General features: G+C 59.3%; 8 protein-coding genes across 8 annotated transcripts; 4 read left to right on the forward strand and 4 right to left on the reverse strand.

Annotated features, from left to right (window-relative positions):
• Window positions 1-244: 244 nt before the first annotated feature.
• On the reverse strand, window positions 245-2,740 carry THITE_2109387 (uncharacterized protein). Its single transcript, XM_003650071.1, has 3 exons — window positions 2,102-2,740; window positions 1,573-2,036; window positions 245-1,505 (listed from the first exon to the last, which is right to left on the reverse strand). Exons 1-3 carry the CDS (start codon window positions 2,386-2,388, stop codon window positions 472-474), a joined length of 1,785 nt encoding a protein of 594 aa, XP_003650119.1. The 5' UTR covers window positions 2,389-2,740; the 3' UTR covers window positions 245-471.
• A 1,345-nt stretch (window positions 2,741-4,085) lies between these two features.
• THITE_2074889 (uncharacterized protein) lies at window positions 4,086-6,184 on the forward strand (the record flags this gene model as incomplete). Its single annotated transcript, XM_003650072.1, has 7 exons — window positions 4,086-4,286; window positions 4,365-4,655; window positions 4,770-5,217; window positions 5,286-5,554; window positions 5,644-5,849; window positions 5,918-5,981; window positions 6,047-6,184. 7 exons carry the CDS (start codon window positions 4,086-4,088, stop codon window positions 6,182-6,184), a joined length of 1,617 nt encoding a protein of 538 aa, XP_003650120.1.
• Window positions 6,185-7,635: 1,451 nt separating this feature from the next.
• Window positions 7,636-9,424, forward strand: THITE_123322 (uncharacterized protein; the record flags this gene model as incomplete). The annotated part of the gene is made up of 4 exons (XM_003650073.1): window positions 7,636-7,716; window positions 7,779-8,888; window positions 9,019-9,200; window positions 9,262-9,424. The coding sequence occupies 4 exons, from the start codon at window positions 7,636-7,638 to the stop codon at window positions 9,422-9,424; spliced, it is 1,536 nt and encodes a 511-aa protein (XP_003650121.1).
• Window positions 9,425-9,441: 17 nt separating this feature from the next.
• On the reverse strand, window positions 9,442-11,142 carry THITE_123323 (uncharacterized protein; the record flags this gene model as incomplete). The annotated part of the gene is made up of 4 exons (XM_003650074.1): window positions 9,442-9,507; window positions 9,781-9,977; window positions 10,048-10,714; window positions 10,777-11,142. 4 exons carry the CDS (start codon window positions 11,140-11,142, stop codon window positions 9,442-9,444), a joined length of 1,296 nt encoding a protein of 431 aa, XP_003650122.1.
• Window positions 11,143-12,346: 1,204 nt separating this feature from the next.
• Window positions 12,347-13,900, forward strand: THITE_2039507 (uncharacterized protein; the record flags this gene model as incomplete). The annotated part of the gene is made up of 1 exon (XM_003650075.1): window positions 12,347-13,900. One exon carries the CDS (start codon window positions 12,347-12,349, stop codon window positions 13,898-13,900), a length of 1,554 nt encoding a protein of 517 aa, XP_003650123.1.
• A 447-nt stretch (window positions 13,901-14,347) lies between these two features.
• Window positions 14,348-15,993, forward strand: THITE_2109390 (uncharacterized protein). Its single transcript, XM_003650076.1, has 3 exons — window positions 14,348-14,502; window positions 14,564-15,334; window positions 15,394-15,993. Exons 2-3 carry the CDS (start codon window positions 14,725-14,727, stop codon window positions 15,948-15,950), a joined length of 1,167 nt encoding a protein of 388 aa, XP_003650124.1. The 5' UTR covers window positions 14,348-14,502; window positions 14,564-14,724; the 3' UTR covers window positions 15,951-15,993.
• Window positions 15,994-16,016: 23 nt separating this feature from the next.
• On the reverse strand, window positions 16,017-18,548 carry THITE_2039753 (uncharacterized protein; the record flags this gene model as incomplete). Its single annotated transcript, XM_003650077.1, has 5 exons — window positions 16,017-16,246; window positions 16,317-17,000; window positions 17,054-17,580; window positions 17,728-18,214; window positions 18,311-18,548. 5 exons carry the CDS (start codon window positions 18,546-18,548, stop codon window positions 16,017-16,019), a joined length of 2,166 nt encoding a protein of 721 aa, XP_003650125.1.
• A 1,609-nt stretch (window positions 18,549-20,157) lies between these two features.
• THITE_2085302 (uncharacterized protein) lies at window positions 20,158-20,796 on the reverse strand (the record flags this gene model as incomplete). The annotated part of the gene is made up of 1 exon (XM_003650078.1): window positions 20,158-20,796. The coding sequence occupies one exon, from the start codon at window positions 20,794-20,796 to the stop codon at window positions 20,158-20,160; it is 639 nt and encodes a 212-aa protein (XP_003650126.1).
• Window positions 20,797-21,295: the final 499 nt, after the last annotated feature.

The raw sequence follows: 21,295 nt of genomic DNA on the forward strand, positions 1-21,295 counted from the left end.
ACTCCCATATCGAGACTCACTCATCCCCTCTTGTGTGTTCACTTATGATATCTATCATCTACGCCACAATTCACATCCACTATCCTCAATAGGACTAAACGCTTGGCCGATGCCTTTTGCCTTCTTAGGCTCACCAGACTTCCCGGACTTATGCCATAGAAGTGGTGCTGACCGTCACAGTATTCACTCTGTCCAGGGTCCAGACCAATGCATCCGTTGCGTCTCACGATAATGTCATCTGACATGCAGGCTACCAGTATTCCGTCTTGTGGATTCTACACGGGGGGCAACAGATATGCCAGGGCTCATGTCTTGTCTCGGTAACAACTATGCTTCATGTCATTCAAGTCATATCCACGCCTATCTACATGTTCGCCGAGATCACACTCTACTACGTAGCACAATCACTGCGACTGCGGCAAAATACTCTCCGAGTACCGCACGAGTCTCAGTCTTTCCCCAACTCCTTCATCAGCCCGCCTTGACCTTGACAAACTTGATGTTCCCGTGCTCGTCGAGGACGGGCTCCTCCTTGATCTTGCGCTTCTGCTGCTGGTAGAAGGTGCTCATGCGGTACTTGCTCTCGCCGTCGTGCACGCGGAGGTCGGCCAGGGCCTGCTCGCCCTCGCGCACGATGGCGTCGCGGATGGCCTCGGAGCGCGGCACGATCTCGCACGGGAAGGGCTGCGGCCGCATGTTGAGCCCGTTGGTGAAGGCGAAGATGTCGACGTCGATCTCGCGGCCCGTCCGCGGGTCGCGCGCCTTGCGGATGTCGAACGCCCACAGCAGCCGCGCGACCGTGATCCAGGTGCCCTGCTCGGCCAGCGCCTGGCCGCTGCACACGCGCCGGCCCCAGCCGAAGGTCATGTAGCCGCGCTCGCCGGGGAAGGGCCGGTGGTGGTCGTTGTCCGGGAAGTAGCGGTCCGGGTAGAAGCGGTCCGGGTCCGGGAACTCGCGCTCGTGGTGGTGGATGGCCCACACGTTGCCCTGCACCCACGCGCCGGCGGGGATCAGCCAGCCGTTGTACGTGTCGTCCTGCGTCGGCGAGTGCGGCTGGCCGCCGATGATGGCCACGCTGCGCCACCGCAGCACCTCCTTGACGAACGCGTTGATGTAGGGCAGGTTGGGCGAGTCGTCCCAGTGCGGCGACCGGTTGGGCCCGATGACGCGGTCGATCTCGGCCTGCGCCTTCTTCATGGCGTCCGGGAACGCGCAGCAGGCGAGCACGAAGGTGATGAGCGTGCTGGAGGACGTGTCCGACCCGGCGCCGAAGAGGTTGCCCGTCAGGCCCGAGAGCTCCGCCGTCGACAGGTTGTACTTCGGGGCCTCCTCGAAGAGCGTCTTGACGTAAGGGGTCGGCATCGACGCCTGCTCCGACGGCGACTTCTGCGCGTACTGCTCGACGGCCTCCTGCGCGAGCGTGTGGAAGAAGTAGTGGCCGCCCTTCTGGCCGCGGCTGCCGAGGCCTTTGAACCAGGGCATGAACCGGGGGAACTTGGCAAGGACTGGGTAGAGAGGTAGGTTAGCAAACATCCCATGCAGTCTTACGCAGTAACAGAGTGGGACACTTACATGGGAACGTCTCCAGCAGCATCGGGAACGACTTGCCCGGCACGTTCAGGTCGGCGGCGAGCTGCATGAGCGCGATGACCTCGGTGATGATGGGGTCGTTGTAGCTCGCCACGCGGCGGCCGAACGCGATGATGGACACGACGCTGGTGGCGTAGCGCTCCAGGTGTTTGACGTACTCTTTGGGCTCGCGCAGGAAGTCATAGGCCACGAGCTTGCTCTCGTTGTTCTGGATCTCGCGGTACCCGCGCACCGACTGCACGCCGACGCCGAGGTGCATCAGCTTGCGATGGACGCGCCAGTGGTCGCGCTCCTGCTGGTTGCGGATGCGCATGGTCACCAGGTTGTCCTGCCCAGTGCCGAGCTCGCCAAAGACCACCATGCGCGGGCGCGACGTGTAGATCTGCGCCTTCTTCTCGAAGAGCTCGTGGGCGCACCACGCATCGTTGATCCAGACGGTGGGGTTGCTGGAGGAGTCTCAGTTTCGGTTCTTCTTGGTGTAAGTTAGGATGAAGCTGTGAGGTGTACTCACCGGCCGATCCAAAAGGTGATTAGCGGCGTGTTGTATTTCTTGGACAGCTGCTCAAAGTAGATCCAAGGTTTGTTGTCGGGCAACGAGAAGGTGTTGCCAATGATGGGTAGCGGGAAGGGCCCTGGCGGCATCCTTGACCGCAGATAGAGCATGCGGCCGTAGTCGACCGCAAGGGCGGTGACCGCGACGGCCAGCAGCCCAAGAACGACATTGAGGAGCCCTGCATCGGTGATGGCTGACTGCAGCTTCACCAATGCCAGGGTCTGGAGCAATCTTTCAGAGAGCATCTTTGTCTCGGCACACCCCTTCTCGAGGCGCTACTGTGTAACCGGACCACGATCCTAAGTCAGCGACAGCCCCCAGTCAAAGTCGTTTGTCTGGGGTTGGAAATGGTCCCTGCCGCTCAGCTGTCTGGGCTGTTCTGCAGATTGAGAAGTGTGCAGGTTCCGGCTGAACAGACATGAACACCCTGGGGATATAGGTGAGCACACCCTGCCGCTAGCAGGTCGAAGATTGCTAATACGACGGTCGAAGTTCGGACTTCGCGAATCGAGACGAGGAAATGCCAGCCGGTGGATCAGAGGCAGCTTCTCGGCCACAGATCTGATGCCCGACCGTAAGAACTCACTAACCATATACATAAAAGTGCGAGCGAGCAGTGAAAGGGGTGGGGTTCACCGAGCGGGGTTCCACGTGGTGCAACGGGCGGGGACGAGAAAGTCTGGGGGAGGGGGTAGCTCAAAGAAGAGCGCCGGGTCCGTTGGTCCGTCGTTTTTAGGCGGCACTACGGTGCCGAGAGGCGAGCGGATCGATGCAGTCCCCATATTTAAGACCTGATATCCGGCGGGTCTTGTTGGCTGTACTGTATGTGTACGGGTCGAAGGGGCCGGTGGTGGGACAGTTTTGGCTCGCCGTCTTCCTCGCGCGAGATCATGTTAACGCTGGTGAGGGGAATATCGACTCGGAACGCTACCGAGGGTCGTGAGGCTGCTAGAGGGGGTGGCAAAGATAACGGCACCTAACGGCACCTGCAGCCTTTTTGGAGAACACTCGGTACTTACGGAAGAGAGGCTGGGCTCTTTTCAGCCACTCACCGGGGGTTGCAATGAGCCAAACTCACGCTCGCGCTAGCTGGCGTTACCTACCTTAGGAGTTATTACCCCAGATTCCGTCCAGAAGCCCAGCAATCCAGCCAGCCGTTCGGGCAACGGTTCGCCACTTTCCACGCTAGGGGCGATAGTTATGCTCTTGGCCGCGTCACGGAGACAGTGGCCAAACAACGGCATGGACACCGCTGTCGGCCGCGCCTGTGACCGCTGGAGATCTCCGCTCCACAGTACGATACGACCCAGCGGGCCTTCAAGGGCACCCCCCGGCCCCCCTGTCTTTCCCCAGATTGAATGGTCCACACCCGGCTCACCGCAGTCATGGCACCTGCGCTATACCGTTTCTCGGCAGGACGGTGGGCGCCCTGACGTGTGCCCTCTTCCTTGAACTGGCTGATCGGGGCGCATTCCATTGTCCGTGGCCGTGCTTGGCCTGTTGATGGTCGGCTCCAGCTGCCAGTCATATTGTCTGGGGTAACTAAGTAGTTCATAGCTGAATTCGGCATTGCATTGCCAGAAAGTTGGGGTCGATCGAGACCTCGACGCGAGCAAGCAGAACGCTTGTAGCATAAATACCTTACCCTCCTCGGGAGGCGGCAGAATCCACAGGCCCCGGGATCTGGACCTGCTCCCTGTCTTGGAAGGTTGCAGCGTTGGCTGGTTTCCTGCGTAGCACGACCGCCGTTCCCGGTGTTTGGCAAAATACTTCACTGCACGAGGTGTGGTTTGTTTAATATAACCCCTATCGCGCCGAACCGACACTTCTTCCTTGAGTTCCTGTTCTCCCTCATACCCCCATCCCCGTCCCCTTGCAGAAGACTCATCTCGCCGTCCATTGATCTGCCAGCCATCGCCGGACCACGACGACGAAGCTCAAGATGGCGGACGAGAAGAAAGAGTCCTCGGCGGGGTCCATTGCGACCTCGCCAGCAGTGGAGACCCGTGTCGAGGACAAGTACACCATCAAGGACCACTGGAAGTGCCTGGCAGCATGCACGCTGGTGTCGCTGTGCCCCTTTCAGTACGGCATCGACTTCGGTCTGATTGGCGGTCTGCAGGCTATGGTTGGCTTCCTCAGGGTGCGTGTGACCGACTTGAGTCCGAAGCCGCTTGCCTGTGTCAGAGAACAGGATGCTGATATCTATCCCCGTTCACAGGTGTTTGGCTACCAAGACCCTGCTGTCCCCGGCGGATGGAACATCTCGACCGACCGGCAGCAGCTGATATCCTCGCTCATGACGCTCGGCGCGTTCCTGAGCTCGTCCACGGCCGGCTTGATTGCCACCTTCATCTCGCGCAGGATGACCATCTGGTCGGCCTGTCTGCTGTGCATTGTCGCCAACCTGATCATGATGCTGACCACCAACATCGGTGGCTTGTATGCCGGCCGCCTGCTGCTGGGCCTTGCCAACGGCATGTTCATGACTTTCTCGCAGCTTTACATCCAGGTGCGTCCTGTTCCATATCGTCCAGCTTCGCAGGCTCGATCAAACATTCCGACGTCGAGAGAGAGAGGGTTGGAGTTCCCAACGCAGGATAGGATGCTGATTATATGCACCTAGGAATGCACTCCTGCCCGCTACCGCGGCCTTATGATCTCGTCGTTCCAGGTCTGGACCTCGGTCGGCTCGCTCGTCGGCACCATCGTCGACAACTTCACGGAAAAGATCGACGGCCGCGAGGCCTACCTGATCCCGCTCGGCCTCATCTTCATCATCCCCGTCATCATGTCGTTCGGCATGCTGTTCATTCCCGAGTCGCCCCGCTGGCTCGCCCAGCACGGCAAGCTGGACCAGGCCCGCAAGGCGCTGCGCTGGCACCGCCCGGGCACCGAGGCCGAGATCGACCAGGAGCTCGCTGACATCCAGGCCGCCCTGGAGACCGAGATGTCCAAGGAGAACAGCGTGGCCGTCTGGGACATGTTCCGCGACCCCGTCGACCGGCGCCGCACCATCCTGGCCGTGTGCGCACTGACGGTACAGGGCGCGTCCGGCGCCATGTACATGATTGGTATGGCCGCCGTCCCGTTTTCCTCTCCTGGGTGGTGGTTGGCGGTGGGACTGACTTGTCGGCGACAGCGTACGGCACCTACTTCTTCCAGATGGCCGGCATTGGTGATGCGTTCGCCAATTCGTGTATCCTGAACGCCGTCGGCATCGTGGCCATCCTCATCAACAGCGCCCTCATCACCCACTTCGGCCGTCGCCGTGTCTTCCTCGTCACCGGCCTCACCTTCTGCGGCATCGCCCAGCTTGTGACCGCCGCAGTCTACCAAGCCAACCCGGGTGCCAAGTCCACGGGCCAGGCGATTGTCGGTCTGGCGGTCGTCTACATCCTCGGATACAACGTAAGTCAACCATAGCCCCTTCGAGGGGCTACGAAGGTGCCCCATGGAAACTGTGAGCCCGCGCTGCCGATTACTTACCTCCATTGTAGGGCATGATCGCCACGTACGCCTGGATCTCGGGCGGCGAGTTGCCGTCGCAGCGCCTGCGTTCGTACACCTTCGGCCTCGCCACGGCCGTGGGCTTCTTCGCCGCCTGGCTTACTACCTTCACTGCCCCCTACTTCATCAACCCATCGTCGCTCAACTGGGGCCCTAAGTACGGCTACATCTGGGCGCCCTCGTGCTGGGTCTCTGCGTAAGTGCTCATCTTTTAAAAAGCCCACGGGCAGCCCCGCAAGTCCTGTCGCTGACATGGTGTCGCAGCCTCTGGGTGTTCTTCTTCCTCCCCGAGGTCAAGAACAGGACACTTGAGGAGATTGACGAGATGGTACGTCAACCGCCCAGCCCATCCCATCCGTGGTAGACAACGCTAACAGGGGTGGTGGCATGCAGTTCGAGGCACGCCTGCCCGCGTGGAAGTTCCGCAAGTATGTGTGTGTCGGCCGTGGTGCAACCAATGCTGGTGCTGCGTCTGGATCGGATGAGAAGGAGACGACCGAGGTCACGCATGCCGAGCTGGGCAAGGCTTGATTAGCACAAGGTGAAAGGGGGATGGCCGGCTTCTGGGACAGAATGTTGGCCAGGAATACGTATGAGCAACAAATAATTGAGGGGACCTTGATTATTTGGGACCGGGACATCCACCGTCATGCTTTTGAACAAGGCCGTGTCGCTGCCTCCTAAGGTGTGAACTCCCGCCCCCCGCAGTTGTGCGTGTTCCCATGGCATGCCAGCCACAGTCGGTAGCATAGGCACGCATGCCGAGCCATTATTGGTGCGAGCGACTCCTGGATTGGCAGAGGGTTCCATGTTTGCTTCCGTCACTGCAGTGGCGGCTGCACAAGGCTCATCGGACTCGGAGATCCGACGACGGCAAACATCAATAAGCGCCTCGTGCGCAGTAATACTCCCGTTTTCCCGACGATTCGTCATTTTGCCCAACTGATCCTGCCTCTGGTCCTCATCGTTTCGGGTCGCATCCCGGGTGAAGCGGGAAAGGATGGCAAATGAAAGCACGTTGGCGGGATCTTCATGCACTGACTCGAGAGCGGTAAGACGGTAAAAGCTGCAAACACCGGCTTCCTGACTCTTAGCTAAACACGAGCAAAAGCCGAGGCACGGCACACGACATGTGGGGGCCGAGGGCGAGTCCAATAGCTGCGCGCGCGAGTTTACCGAGTATGGAGCAAACAACAGGTTGGCTTCTACACTATTTGGAGGCCGACATTGCCACGAGCACACAGCCCAACTGTGCTTACCTGTGCTTACTGCAGATTACGGATCGATCGGCCCAAAGAGAAGACACGCGGGTTCTGAATTTCGGGCCGCGGTGATTCCTGAACTGCGCGACCCCCGAGACATCGCTCGTACAACGGCGACTCAACTATAGCCAGTCTGGGGAAGCATTCGATATTGCACACTTGTGTACCACACTGACTTCATCCGATTCGATTTCTAGGAGGCGTTGGCGCCAGACTGGTTGGCGGCGTGACCTTCTACTTGGTCGCACTACATGGGCGCCGTGGCGCGCCACACTGCATATTGAGTCCGGCTTCACCCATTCACGGGGTCCGTGGAAACAAACATCCTCGCCATGCGTTGCCGAGATAGGCGTCTTGAACACGCTTACCAACAGAAGATCCGGGCGTCGGAGCCTCGCCAACACCATTCCATGCCCTCGAGCCACAGAGCTCAGTGGCCTATTATAGCAGAGTCTGCCGTCCGCCACCATGCACGTCTGACACGTCTGACACGCAGGCAGGCGAGTGCGACCAACGCCCAAGCGAAATTCGCACCGACTTGACTACCAACTGGTGCCCTTGTCTGACTCATGACTGGTCCTGGCTAGCTTTATCAAGAGAGCAGTACCCTGCCTGTTGTAGTGCTCCATCAAATATCACACTTGTTGGCTGTGGAATCCCGCCCTTGTCCAGCCCAGCACCCTTGCTTCCCCTCCTCCTCAATCGAATTTGCATTTTGAAATGGGCCTCTGGACAGCCAACCTGCCGGCACTGCTCGGCCTTTCCCCCTATGTTGTCTGGCCGTTCTTGTCAATCAGCCTGGTACTGAGCTTTCGCCGCTTCCCGTACAGTACAGGACTAACACGCCGACTTGTCACCTGCAGATCCTCCTGCCTGCTACCGCCTACGCCCTCTACAACCTCTTCCTCCACCCTCTTCGCGTCGTGCCGGGCCCCAAGCTCTGGGCAGCCACCCAGATCCCCTACACGATCGTCTGGCTGACCGGCCGTCTGCAATTCGTCGTCCACGACCTTCACGAAACCTACGGCGACATCGTGCGCGTGGCGCCCAACCGCCTGTCCTTCACCCACCCAGACGCGTGGCGCGATGTCCGCGGCCACCGCAAGAACGGCCAGGGCGAGCACGGCAAGGATGCCATCATCTACTTCAACTCTCGGCACAACATCCTGGGCGCGTCGAGGGAGGACCACGCGCGATTCAGGCGCATCCTGTCGCACGGCTTCTCGGCCAGGAGCATGCAGGAGCAGCAGCCGCTGATCACGCGGTACGTGGACCTGCTGATGCAGCGCCTGCGCGAGCGGACGAGCGGCAAGGGTGGGGAGCGGCACGAGGCGGTGGTCAACCTCGCCGCGTGGTTCAACTTCACCACGTTCGACGTCATTGGCGACTTGGCTTTCGGCGAGCCGTTCGGCTGTCTGGAGGAGTCGAAGTTCCACCCGTGGGTGGATGCCATCCTGACCACTCTTGCGACGGTTGGCACGGCCTCGGCCATCCAATGGTACCTCCCCGGCATGCTGAGCCTTGCGAAAGCTCTCGCGCCCAAGCGGTATGTTGGCGCGGGACTCGATAACCAGACTGATTTGGCCCGCGAACGAGTCGCCAGGAGGCTGGCGTTGAGCGGCGGCCGGCCGGACTTTGTTGAGGCCATGGCCACGGCCAAGGCCGACGACGGGCGGATGCTGACGATGGAGGAGATGACGGCGAATGCGCGGCTTTTGGTCCTCGCCGGGAGCGAGACGACTGCCACGGCGCTGACGGCTGCGAGCTACTTCCTGGCTACGCACCCCGATGTGCAGGCAAAGTTGGCCGACGAGGTGCGCACGACGTTTGCCACCGAGGACGAGATCGATCTGTTCAGCGTCAACTGTCTCACATACATGCTGGCTGTTCTCGACGAGGCCATGAGGGTGTTCCCGCCGGTGCCAAGGCAGTTGCCAAGGACTTTGTCACCCGGAAGGAGACGTTATCTGCGGGTACCACGTGCCAGGCGGCGTAAGAACAAACCCCTCCCCTTTTCCCACCTCCCTTCTCTACCGCGTTGGGTTCAATCGGTCGAGTCTCTTTCTCCTCGCTGTGTCTAGCTACCTAACGTTGCACTTACAGACGGGGCTTGATATCTGGCCTTGGGCCATGAATCACTCTTCTAGGAATTTCACTGAGCCCGAAAAGTTCATTCCGGAGCGCTGGCTCCCCGACGAACAATACCAGGGGCAGCATTTTTACAAGCAGAGGCAGGGCGCTCTGCAGCCCTTTTCGGTCGGGCCACGCAACTGCATCGGCAAGAAGTAAGGGTGTTTCTTGCGGAATACAAGGGATGAGAGGAACGCTGACATCACTGTCTTGTAGTCTGGCTTATGTTGAGATGCGCCTGATTCTGGCGAGGCTCATATTCAACTACGACTTGGCGCTGGCTGACGGTGTCACGGAACCCTTCCTCGAAAACAGGGCGTTTACTTTGTGGCTCAAACGATCGCTGCATGTGCGGCTGATTCCTGTGGAGCGGAAATAAGATGTAGGCGGTGGAACTCAAGGAGGAAGCCCAGTTGCATTGGTGAGCTTTGTCTCTCGGAAGTGAGTCCGTCCTCCGGGCATCTGGTTGCGTTTGTAGTTGGTTGGACATCATGCTCGTGAATTCAAGTGCTAGTTCACCGCTCCAGAGAGCTAAGCCCGCTACTCTTTCCTCGTTGACAGGTTCAATCTCTACTCGACCCACGCGTCCAAGTACCAGACCCAACCTGCGTTGAACTCTCAATACTTCTTCCGCGCAGCAAACCTCATTTCCGACTTCCCCACATCAAACACCGCCACCACGTTGGTCAAGAAGCTCACACCCAGCACGTGCGGAGGGGAGTCTGTGTCCGTAACACCGACACGGCACCACTCGCCGGTCGGGTCGCGAGCCGTCTGCCGCAGCAAGTCATCCGGGGCCAGGTAGAAGGTCGAGTTGCCAATCTGCACCCCGAACTGGGGGACGGTCGCGTTGCAAAGAGCGAAGTAGAGGCCACCGTTGCTCATGTATTGCGCGGGAGGATCGAAGGCGTCGTAGAGCTGGGTGACAAGCGCTGTAGCATTCGGTTTTAGCAACGCTTGCAGTAGAAGTGGCAACTGCTGATGATGCAAGAACGGACTCACCCGTTGGCAGGTATGTCAGCGTAGCTCCAACATCGACCACGACTGGAATCCGCGTGGTGTTCCTGATCACCACGGGACCCGCAGCCGAGCCATTGCCCTGTTTCTCAATCACGAACCCGTCAGGCTTGATGATGTACATGCCTTTCTCGTCCGTGTCTAATCCCCACTCCGGGACGGCCCTCATGCCCTCGATCGGCGTCCTGGTCCACGTCTCCTCTTCAACGTCCAGGGGCGGCAACCCTCCGAGTGCGAGGTAGGACTCTTCAGTCTTCCCCTTGTTGGGGCTGCTGCTATTCCCACTCCACTTGTCGTTGGTCCTCGAGATGCCAAGGCTGAATATCGGCTCAATCGCGCCGCTCTTCCACATGGTCGTAAACACCGGGTCATACGGAGGTTGGTTCTGGTCGGCGCCGTCCAGACTTGTCAAGTAAGGGTACGCCAGACCCAAGAGTCCCGATGTCTGCCCGTCACCGTGCCAGAACGTGTAGTTGACGAGCGCCACACGCTGGTTGTGGGCAGTCACCCCGCCAATGGTCACATCGGTGAGGCCATAATACCCCTCTGCGAAGGTGCCATCCACGTACGACCGGCTGAAAGGCGGCACGCCAGAAAGAATACCTCCTGACAGGTTGCCTTTGAAGCCCTGGCCAAAGCCGCAGTTGGGCGGCTTGGTTGCGGAGACACAAGTCAGCGAGTGTTTCGGGAGAGGAACGGCCAAACTACGCTTACCCCAACGCTGGGATCCCACCAGTAGGAGACACACTCATAGGGCTCGTGTATCATCCAGGTGTCGCTTGATCCGGTATCGACGCTGACCGGGATGGTTTGGTCGCCGATCTCGAGGTCAACGATGTAGTAGACGTCGTAGACATTCCGCAGTTGAACGGGGAAGTTGGCTCGGCCATGTAAAGCTGGGTGGGTAGTCGACGGTGATAGCTCCTGCTTCCGCATGCGGATGGCGTGCGTCGTGACAGCATCGCGGAAGCCAGTTTGGGCCGGCGCGGCAGCGACATGTTTGATCCCCCACCCCCATAGCAAACCAGGCGCTGACACCGGCGCCAGCCACGAGAGGCAACTAAGCAGGCAGATCTTCATGGTGTTGTGACTGGTCTGGCTCCCAACGAGTCTCAAGAAGTGTAAGTAGACTTATACCCTCGGCCAAGGGAGGTGAAATAGGAGATCTGAGTCGCCGGCTCTTCTTGGTAAAAGCCAGTGGATGGAGCTGGCTGGGTCTCATTTGCCGGCATTGAGAGAATATGGGGTATAGATTGACCCAAGAAAGTGCCCAGACTTGTGACCTTGAGCCGGCCGGTCACCAGCACCTTGGGTCAGGTGTTGTAGTTTAGCCTCAATATAATAAGGCCAGCACCGATCCCTACAAATATCCCCGATGCATTTGCAACCGAGTGCAGCCCAATCCCAACCATGTAACACAGACGTGACCTTTTCAAGGGCATGGCATCGCACATCTAAAGTCGTTCCACTCAGGGCACTAACACCCATTGCTCCTTAGGTACTTTAGGTAATCGGAGACATCAAGACGTACGATTAAAGCGCCAATGCGAGTTACTCACGGATTGTTGCTGCTTTTTTGTGCTGAGAACTAGCTCTCGGGTTCTAGCACCATTTATCTATGCTTGTGACTTTTTTTTTTACTTTTTTTTTTTTTTTTTTTTTTTTTTTTTTTTTTTTTTTTTTTTTGACAAGGCAACTAGCTGACATAATGCAAGACCCCATAGACAACTCAAACAACTCAAATCCAGGGCCAGATTTGATTGCTAACAGGGCCGAATTGCTTTGAATTGCGTTGAATTGGATTGGATTGAGTTGACTGGATTTGAGTCGGGTTGTTGCGAGCCTGGGTAAGACGAGGAACTCTCAAAGGAATGCGTCGCATGAGGAGGCCAACAAGTGTTTGCTCACTCTTTTGTCAAGGAGACCCCTCACGCCAGGTGAGACAAAAAGGCCGGGGCCAGAGTGTGCTACGCAAAGGCCGCAACCAACTGTAAGCGCCGAGGTGATGGGCAGTTGGTCACAGGTGAGGACGCCACAGAAGCACTCATTGGCATCATGGGACCTGTTGGCTCCGTCTCACCCAAAGATGGCGTGGCCGCCATGTGGTCGGTGGAACAAGCACGATTGCGAACACAGGCCAGATGGTAATTTAGACAAGGCTGCCCCCAAAAACCGCCGGGGATCAGCGGCGGAGATTCACTCGGCTGCTTGGATTCGCGTCCATGCGCTCGTCAGTTTCGTTGCCATGTCCATTTCTGCCTCGAATGCACAGCGCCTGCCTCAAATGGACTCACATCAAGCCGTCGTGAGCAAAATCGCCTTGACCGTTCAGCAGTTCTTTGCTCAAAACGAGCCATTCCGCATCTACCATGGGTCGACCAACAGCACACGACCTGCCCATGACGCGCGGGTCGTGGACATCAGCGGACTCAACAGAGTCCTGACGATCGACGAGGGTTCGCGGATCGCCGTGGTCGAGCCAAATGTTTCCATGGACATATTGGTCCAAGCCACGCTGGCCCGTGGCCTGATCCCGCCGGTAGTGATGGAGTTCCCCGGCATCACCGTCGGTGGAGGCTTTGCCGGCAGCGCAGGGGAGAGCAGCTCATTTCGGTACGGGTACTTTGACCAGACCGTGAAGTCCATCGAGATGGTTCTGGCAACAGGAGAGGTCGTGCAGGCATCGCCTTCGCAAAACCCGGACCTGTTCCGCGGCGCGGCCGGGACTGCAGGAACCCTCGGTATCGTGACGAAGCTGGAACTCACCCTCATCCCGGCTAGAAAATATGTCAAGGTGGAATACCGCCGACACAACACCGTGAATGACACAATCTCAGCGGTCAAGCAAGCCACGGAAGACCAATTGAACGACTACGTCGACGGCATCCTCTTTGCTCCCAACTTCGGCGTCGTGATGACAGGCCAGCTGACCGACGAGATCCCAATGGGTGTCCGCCCGCAAACCTTCAGCGGCCGCCGGGACCCCTGGTTCTACCTCCACGCCAGGAAGCGCGCAGAGTTCCAGCACGGCGGGGCACAAAATGCGCCACCCACAGACTATATCCCCCTCCCAGAGTACTTGTTCCGCTACGACCGCGGCGGTTTTTGGGTTGGCGCCGAGGCCTTTGCCTACTTCCCCTTTGTTCCCTTCAACCGGTTGACTCGTTGGTTCCTCAACGACTTCATGCACACGCGCATGCTCTACCGCGCGCTGCAAGGGAGCAACCTGTCGTTTGGCCATATGGTGCAAGACCTTTCGCTCCCCTACGGTACGGCCGAGGCCTTCATCGACTACACGGCGGAAAAGTTCAACATCTGGCCGCTGTGGCTGTGCCCGCTCAAGGCTATCGAGCGGCCTACCTTCCACCCTTCATATTGCGGCCCGGGTGGTGATGGGCCGCCGCAGCCGATGGTCAACATCGGTTTGTGGGGAGCCGCCTCCAACGATGTCGAGGAGTTTGTGCGCCAGAACAGAGAGCTAGAGATGAAGTTGACACAGCTCGGAGGGCGGAAAGTTCTCTACTCGCACACCTACTACACGGAGGAGGAGTTCTGGGGCTTGTATGACAAGGGCTGGTATGACGGTTTGAGAGAGAAGTACGGGGCGACGACTTTGCCCAGCTTGTACGACAAGGTGCACGTCGACGCTCGGAAAGCGAGAGGGAGGAACAGGGGCAGGGGCGGTTGGATGAGGCGGATTGCGGGCATCTGGCCTCTTCCAGGGCTTATTGGTATTGTTTGGGCTATCCGGAGTAAGGAGTACTTGATTCACAGACAGCCATGTTGGACATATTGGCAGGGGGTCGAGGCGTCAGCTCGACGAGACGCAAAAAGCTGACGGACACTAGTAGGGAGCGGATTTTGTTCTGGCGAAAGGGGTTTCGGAACACGAAAATGGCGAGCGGCTCCTCTATCCGAAATCTTCACCATTGTATCGTTCTCTGGGTTGTGTCTTCTCCTAAGATGACATCTTGCTGCACATGACAATACGTCACGATTGGTTTCTGAAATGCCCCGTAGCAGGGGCATGAAGCTCCAAGCTGAGGTGTTCCAACTTCCATCCTCCTGCTGACCTGGGATATGGCAGGCACTGCAGCTGTGGAGAATATATTTCGCCGGGCGAGCTGAATGTAACACGATCCTAGGCCCACGCACTGGGCACAGCCTGTCGGACAGGTTTCCTTTCTGCTGCTTGCCAAGCATGCACTCCGAGACCAGACGGACTTGACCTACCATATTAATAAGCCGGAACAACAAACCTCGGGCTTCGCTTTCATCTTGCATCATCAGGCTCGCGCTATTCGGTGGTTGTCTCGCGTGAAGCATCATGTAACAACAGGCGGATGACAAATCCTGCTACACCCGCGCGACCTTGAACGCGACTTTGAATTTCTAATTTTTGGCATCCAGCAGTAAGGAGGAGCAAATGCAGATCAACACGTCAGGCGATAACTACATCCACCCTAGGTCTGGGAGAAAATGATATTAACCACATCTCAAGCCCGGGGACCAGCTTTGTCTTGGTTGGAGACATCAGAACAGAACCTGCGCCTCGCTCACAACGCCGATTCTCACTGCAACCGGCCTTGAACACCACTCCATTCACCCCAACAGCGTAACCACCCGCGCTTCCAACCCGCCAATCATCCAGCACCATCCACCATGTCGACCACCACCCCTCGCATCCGCGTCGCCCTGATCGGCCTGTCCTCCACAGCCACAACGGCCTGGGCAGCCAGCGCCCACCTGCCCTACCTGCTCTCCCCGGCGGGCAAGGCCAAGTACGAGATCGTGGCGTTGCTCAACTCGTCCGAGGCGGCCGCGCGCGCCGCGCGCGACGCGTTCAACCTGCCGGCGGCCACGACGCGGGTGTACGGCGACCCGGCGGCGCTGGCGGCGGACGGCGGCGTCGACCTGGTGGTGTGCGCGACGCGCGTGGACAAGCACTACGGCACGGTGCTGGCGAGCGTGCAGGCGGGCAAGGACGCGTTCGTCGAGTGGCCGCTTGCGCACGACGCGGCGCACGCGCGGGAGCTGGCGGAGGCGGTGGCGCGGAACGGCGCAAGGTCTGTTGTTGGGCTGCAGGGCCGGGAGGCGCCGTTTGTGAAGAAGTTGCGGGCGCTGTTGGAGGAGGGCAGGATTGGGAAGGTGCTCAGCTCCGAGGTCAGGGGGGCGGGCTTTCTGGGCTCCCGGACGACCGTGCCGGAGGGGCTGGGGTACATCACGGATGCCAAGGTTGGGGGAAACCTGGTCACGATTGGGTTTGCGCACTGTGGGTGTTTTCAGGGCTTGCCCCTTGATGGGAGCGAAACATGCTGACGCGTTCGCCAGTGTTCGACACGGTGCAGAGCGTTGTGGGCGACCTGGCCTCTGTCAAGGGCGATTTTCACCTGCAGTTTCCGGAGAACCAGCTGGTAAATGCGGCCGGTGAGGTCGTCAAGACAGTGCGCTCTGACGTCCCGGACCTGATCTTCGTATCCGGGAAGTGGGCCGAGTCGACGCTCACGCAGAAGAATGCGACGCTGCATTTCCGCTTGAGCAAGGGCTCGCCCTTCCCCGGCGAGCCGGCGCTGCAGTGGACGATCACGGGCGAAAAGGGCGAGATCCGAGTTGTCTCGCCGAAGACCATCTTCCTCTCGATGGGCGACCCCACTGCTCCGCCTGTGCTTGAGATTCATGACTTCGCGACGGGCAACGTCGAGAAGGTGGAGTGGGATTGGGAGGACTGGCGTGCAGATCTGCCTCTCCCGGCCCGGAACGTTGGGGCGCTGTACGAGTCGTATGCCAAGGACAAGGGAGCAGGAGCCGCTGAGAGCTACGCGGCGTTTGCCGTTGCGCTCAAGCGTCACGAGCAGCTGGAGGGACTCCTGGCGGAGTGGCAGCCCTGAGGCTGGTCGGATCCCTGGAGTGCGATGGCGGCGCACTAAATTGGCTCTATGATCTATCCTTCTCGTTTATGCTGCGATTGAGCGTCTATGGCTTGCATGGACCCCGTGAACTTCCGCGCTGTTGTTGTTCGAGCGAGATCCAAATAGTCCCCTTCCCCAGCCCTTCTTGTGCACGGCCAAATCGTGATCTTGGGCCGTGTCTCGGAGCGTCTGCAGGTCGATATGTGACTGTGGAAAGACTCCCGTCTGGCCTTTGGCGTTCCTCCCAGACCAGCACCAATAATCCGCGTAGAGGCCTACAAGGTTGTCAAGGTGGTTAGCACGTTCTCCTTCGCACCGGCACTGGCAGCGCAATGCAACACTCACACTGCACGTCCGTGATAACCTCGCCCTTGGCGAAAGAAAGCCACGGTGCGTCGCCCGTGGTGGAGGGCGGCTGCCACTTCCACCGGGCCGTGACGCTGATTCCGTTCTCCCCGCCCACTGGGATCTCGCTCTCCTGGGGCGGCCGAAGCTCGATAGCCTTGGCCGGAAATGCGCCGAACTCGCCGTCGTGCCGGCCGAGACAGTACTTGCCAAGCCATTTTTCGGGGAAGATGATGCCGGTGATCCGCGCGCCCTCCATGAATTCGAGCATGTCCGCCTCATACATGGGCGGCTTCTCCAGCCTGGCGCGACCCGGCCGGCGATAGTGGTCCTTGACCGCGACCGCCGTGGCCAGCCGGGATACATTTTCGGGCATGAGCACGGGCGTTGGCGACTCAGGCAGGTGAAGGTCGAACTCTGGTGGGTCCGAAGCCGCCATCTCCCCGTAGCATACCGAGACACCCGGGATGGGCGGAAGCGGCTGGGGATGCCGCGCTAGGTGCCGTAGGAGGTCCTCGGCCGACCGGAAGACGGTGGCATCGGCTTCCCGGACGGTTCGGCGCGCCCGGATGCACCACAAGCAGGCGTAGCGAGTCTCTGAGCTGCCGCCCTGCCGGAGGTGAGACTTGAATAGGAGGCGCAGACGGTAGCGGGCCCCGGATTCGGAGGTGCGGATTGCTTCGGCTAGAAGGACTGTCAGCTGAGCAGTGCCGAGGGGGAACACAGGGAGCGCTTACGCTTGCCGCCCTTATCCAACAGCACGTCGTCTTGGTCATGGGAATATCCGCACTCAACGCATGCCCCAACCTTCGCCCTCCCGTATTGAAACGGTATCATCAACGCGTCGGATACCCGCGTCGCGTCCCCGCCGACGGAGTCTGCGCCACCGCCATGGTCGGTGTCCGCGGAGAGTCTGATGCGGTCCCAATTACCATCCTTCCTGAACTTCTTGGCGCCCCGACAAAAGCCACCCAGCTTGTGGTACGTGCTGTCTCTTCGTATCGCGAGGTCCGGTATCCTTGGACTGTCCGGTTGCGACTGGCGGTGCTCGTCGAGGAAGATCGACTGTCTCAGGAAGTCGTCAAATCCAGGGAGGCTGGGCGTGGCCGCGTCTTGTGCCCGCTGTGAGGTCGAGATCGGTGGTGCGGCCTCGATCTTTGCGGCAGTGGGATGACTAGGCTCGGAGACGTCCTCGGGAGTGTTTAGGGAGACCGGGCTCCCTAGCGGCAACGAAGAAATGCTGGCGCTCGACCCGACTGATGTTCTGGCTCGGGTGGTATGGGCGCCTGGAGACTTCGGATCGCTCGAGCCGTCATCGAGAGCGCGAGCATGGGGTGGCAACACTTCGGAGCTGATGCCCGGGGAAGCCGGGGGCGTGAACGCCTCGCGGGGTTTGCGAGGAGCAGCTGACTGGCTTCGGGACGGTCGTATTGCAGTTACCCTGTGGAGGTTGTCTTCCACGCTACCCTTGGGGCGTAATTTCACGCTTGGGGCAGGAGCTGGAAACTCCGAGATGAGCGATCTCAGGTCGCCAGTTGGTGGCGTACTTCTTGGCGGGACTTGGCGCTTGTGTTTGTCGTCATCCTGTGCCGTGACCAACGACTTTGATGAGCCCCGTGGGCAGCTCGCGTGGGTGGATGGGGGCTGAGAAGCGGCACGGATTCGGGACTTGGATCGGCCTGGGGGCGGGGGCAGCGGAGGGAATCCACCAGGCGGCAGAGCAGGGACGTTGGGCTCGAACGTCACTCGCTTCGCCGTGTCAATGAGGCGGAGGGCCATCGCTTTGGTCGCCGCCTGCAAGGCCGAGTATCTCGCCTGGTCGAACTCGTCTGGGTGGGTGAAGTCCTCGAAATCCCACAACAGCTCCTCGAGCTGCATCCGTACTTTGTGAAGGGATGCTGAATGGTATCAAACCGAAGGTCAGCGGGCGAACCGGAGGAGGGGAATTGGCAGTACGAAGTATGCCATCGACTGCAAGCTCGGTCCCTTCTTACCTTGCTCCACGATCGTCTCCCTAAAGCTGTTGCCGTATCTGGCCACCTGGTCATTCCAGACCAGTTGTACTTTGGTCAAGGCGCGCTCGCCCTCGCGGACCACGGCCTGTGCGGCCTTGGACATGCGGCCGGCATGCTCATGGGACGCATGGGTCTCGGCGTTGGTGACCGCTACCGCGCCGAGGGCTACCACATCCCTGAAGGGCCGGATGAGAAGCTCTTCCGCGTCCACTGCCATTTTTTTTGCGGGCTTTGGCACTGGCGCGTAAGAAGACAAAAAGCGTTAGCAGGTGCAGGCGGGAACGAAGAACTGAGTATCGGGTGCGAGAGCGGATGAGACGAAGGCAAGTCGAGCAAGCCGAGCAAGCCGAGCAAGCCTAACTAAAGCGAGACGATGGTTCTCGCGGGCATCCAAGAAGGTGGGCAGTCGCACACGATCAATCGATTCCACTCTTCCATGCAGTGCCAGGTCGCAGACCCAGCGGGCCGGGACGCCGCGTAACATGCCGCACTTTTAGGACCCTGCAGGGCGGTGCCGAGATGGTGTGGGCGGTGCTGTCGATCTGATACGGTTAGGTTCCACGCCGCCCCTGGGGCATTGCGCCTCTTCCGCTGAGCCTGAGGTGATGCATGACATCAGTTGGTGGGGGTCTCGTGGGGTTCTCGGTCGATGAATTCGGGCGGAGCGACACTTTGCCCAATGCGCCGTGCTCCGTTGCGCTTTCCTCATTCGTCACCCGCCATCTTGATCAACACCGCGAGCCATCGTCCACTCGGCGCAGTGGACCCTCGAGGTGCCACTAACTCGGGTCGATCACCGATAACCAACTTATGGAACCAGTGTGAGTTAGGAGCTTGTTCACCGAGGTGACGCGAAACCCGCTGCTTCTTTTCCGCTGTTATGTAAGGTAGTGAGTTGACGCAGTACGGAGTTCCCGTCATGTTGTGCCACTGTCGCGTTGCAGGGTTGCATCACATTGTTGCGCTTCCGAATTTCCCCCCCGTTTTCGCAAGCGCAAACTCAAACATTCAAACAAAAGATGCAAACCGGTGGAGAGCAAGAAGACGGCCATCTTCGCTCCGAGTTCGATGCCAAGAGCACGTGGACCATCCGCTGGCCCTCGGCGCGATCCGCAGCGCGATCGAACCCCTGAGCTACCCCAGTGTCGACAAGCATGCCCTGCAGGTGCCTGATCGCGCCAAGATCAACATCAAGGGCAACCTCGCCATAATCCTGCGCATCCGCGAAAAAGGCCATTAACAAGCCGACAAGGAGAACCTGTCTGAATATGATTTAAAGTCAGCTCCCAACTGGCGACTCGAGATACGCGAACGACCGGCTTCGGTCGTGAAAACAACAAACCCTTTTGCCACTGCCCGAGAGAGCTGGGTTTCGGTTAGTAACCCCACACACTAGGCGCGCGCCTCGCGTCACAACCACCCCCACGAGGTGCCACGCCTGGGCTCCTGGATAGCGCAGAGCAGGGACGGGATGGCAGGGGCGGCATCATGCGGGTGCGCCTACCGAGCTGATTGTTAGTAGTGTATAAGGTAGGTATGTACCTTGTTTCGGTATTCCCTATGTACATTGTGGTATCCAGGATCCTCAAGACACCTCAAGTCCCCGACCCCAGCGCATGAGAGCTCAAGCCTTCACGCACACAAGTGCAAGACCGCCAACGCGCCAGGTGTGTCGCCAATTCTAATTAGAAAAAAAGGAGCAATTCTTGTTTTTATCTGGGCCCGCCTCCCCGACCGCGAACCCGGATGACTGGTCTTGGCGCGTCGACAGTCGTGCTCTCGTTCAACATGACCTCGAAGATGGCAGTAATGGCTTCCGGCCGGCCTCAGGGAGCGGCCACAACTTGGCCAGTGCCATACTGGATGTTGAAGACCGTGTCCGGCAGGCGCCCGTTCGTGCTGCCCAACGCATGCGGGCAAGAGGGCTGGTTGCTGACGGCAAGGTTCAGGGTGCACTGCTCGTCATAGCCCCAGTGGCAGACGGGGTCCTGGATGTTGAAGAGCTGGTAGTGCTGGGCCACCCAGCTGTTCGGCTGGGCCAGGCAGCTGGCGACGTAGTTCATGCTGTTGGGCGCGGAGAGGGGGAGCCCGCCGGTCTCGAGGTACTGGAGGCAGTTGTCGGCGGGGACGGTCTCGACATCCATGTTGACGGCGCCGCCGGTGATGGGGTCTGCGGACGCGCTCATGCCCGTCTGGAGCCACGCCCAGGCGTCGTACGAGATGTCGTAGGCGCCGCCGGACTGGTCGACGCGCAGGAGATCGACTGACCGGCCGTTGTACGACACGCGGACGCAGATGTTGTCGCAGTCCACGGACTGCGGGAAGTAGGCGACGCGGTTGGTGTCAATTTTGCAGCCCAGCACGCCGACCGACGAGCTGTACATATCGTGCGGCGTAACACCGTGGATGTCAGCGGAGGCGAACGTGGCCAGCCCGGCAAGGAAGAGCGCAAGAACCGCAGACATGGTGGGTGGTCTCAGTGGGAGGAGTTTAGGTGGCAAATACAGAACTTGGCTTCTTGTCTTGTTGAAGGGATCTGAGGCCTCTAGACGCGGTCAAGGAGCACTGCTAAGGGTGCCGTGGGAACGCACCTCTTTTATAACCGCATCCTGAGCCGCATCCTTCTGAAGGAATCTCATCGCAGAGCCTAGTGCTATGTTTCATTTCCTCGTGGAGCACCTGCGATCGGTCACCGAACTTGATGGCTACCACGTGGGTTTTGTGGTTGGCTACCTATTTGCCAGGGGTTGACTCCTGGCTTGCCCACAAAGAATCGATCTAATACCAACCTTTCGAGGCACTTGGCCGCAACTTGCGAGCCATTGATGAGGTAACGTTACGTTGTTTTTGAAGCAAAGTTTTCTGGAAGCAAACCCACTCCCAGTCCCTGGCTCAGGTTGTTGGTGAGAGGAATTCAGGGGGATAGCCCTAGAATAGCGTTTGCAACCGTCGGCGGCTCACAGC

This window comes from Thermothielavioides terrestris, chromosome 1 (genome assembly GCF_000226115.1).
Source record: "Thermothielavioides terrestris NRRL 8126 chromosome 1, complete sequence".
Taxonomy (NCBI): Eukaryota; Fungi; Ascomycota; class Sordariomycetes; order Sordariales; family Chaetomiaceae; genus Thermothielavioides; species Thermothielavioides terrestris.

Excerpts from the sequence above, each read along its gene's own strand:
- THITE_2109387 (XM_003650071.1), bottom strand. The coding sequence starts at position 2,388 with ATGCTCTCTGAAAGATTGCTCCAGACCCTGGCATTGGTGAAGCTGCAG. Across the intron at positions 2,037-2,101 it reads ATCACCTTTTGGATCGGCCG|CAACCCCACCGTCTGGATCA; the intron begins GTGAGTACACCT and ends AGACTCCTCCAG. Across the intron at positions 1,506-1,572 it reads GCTGCTGGAGACGTTCCCAT|TCCTTGCCAAGTTCCCCCGG; the intron begins GTAAGTGTCCCA and ends CTCTCTACCCAG.
- THITE_2109390 (XM_003650076.1), top strand. The coding sequence starts at position 14,725 with ATGTCGACCACCACCCCTCGCATCCGCGTCGCCCTGATCGGCCTGTCC. Across the intron at positions 15,335-15,393 it reads CACGATTGGGTTTGCGCACT|TGTTCGACACGGTGCAGAGC; the intron begins GTGGGTGTTTTC and ends CGCGTTCGCCAG.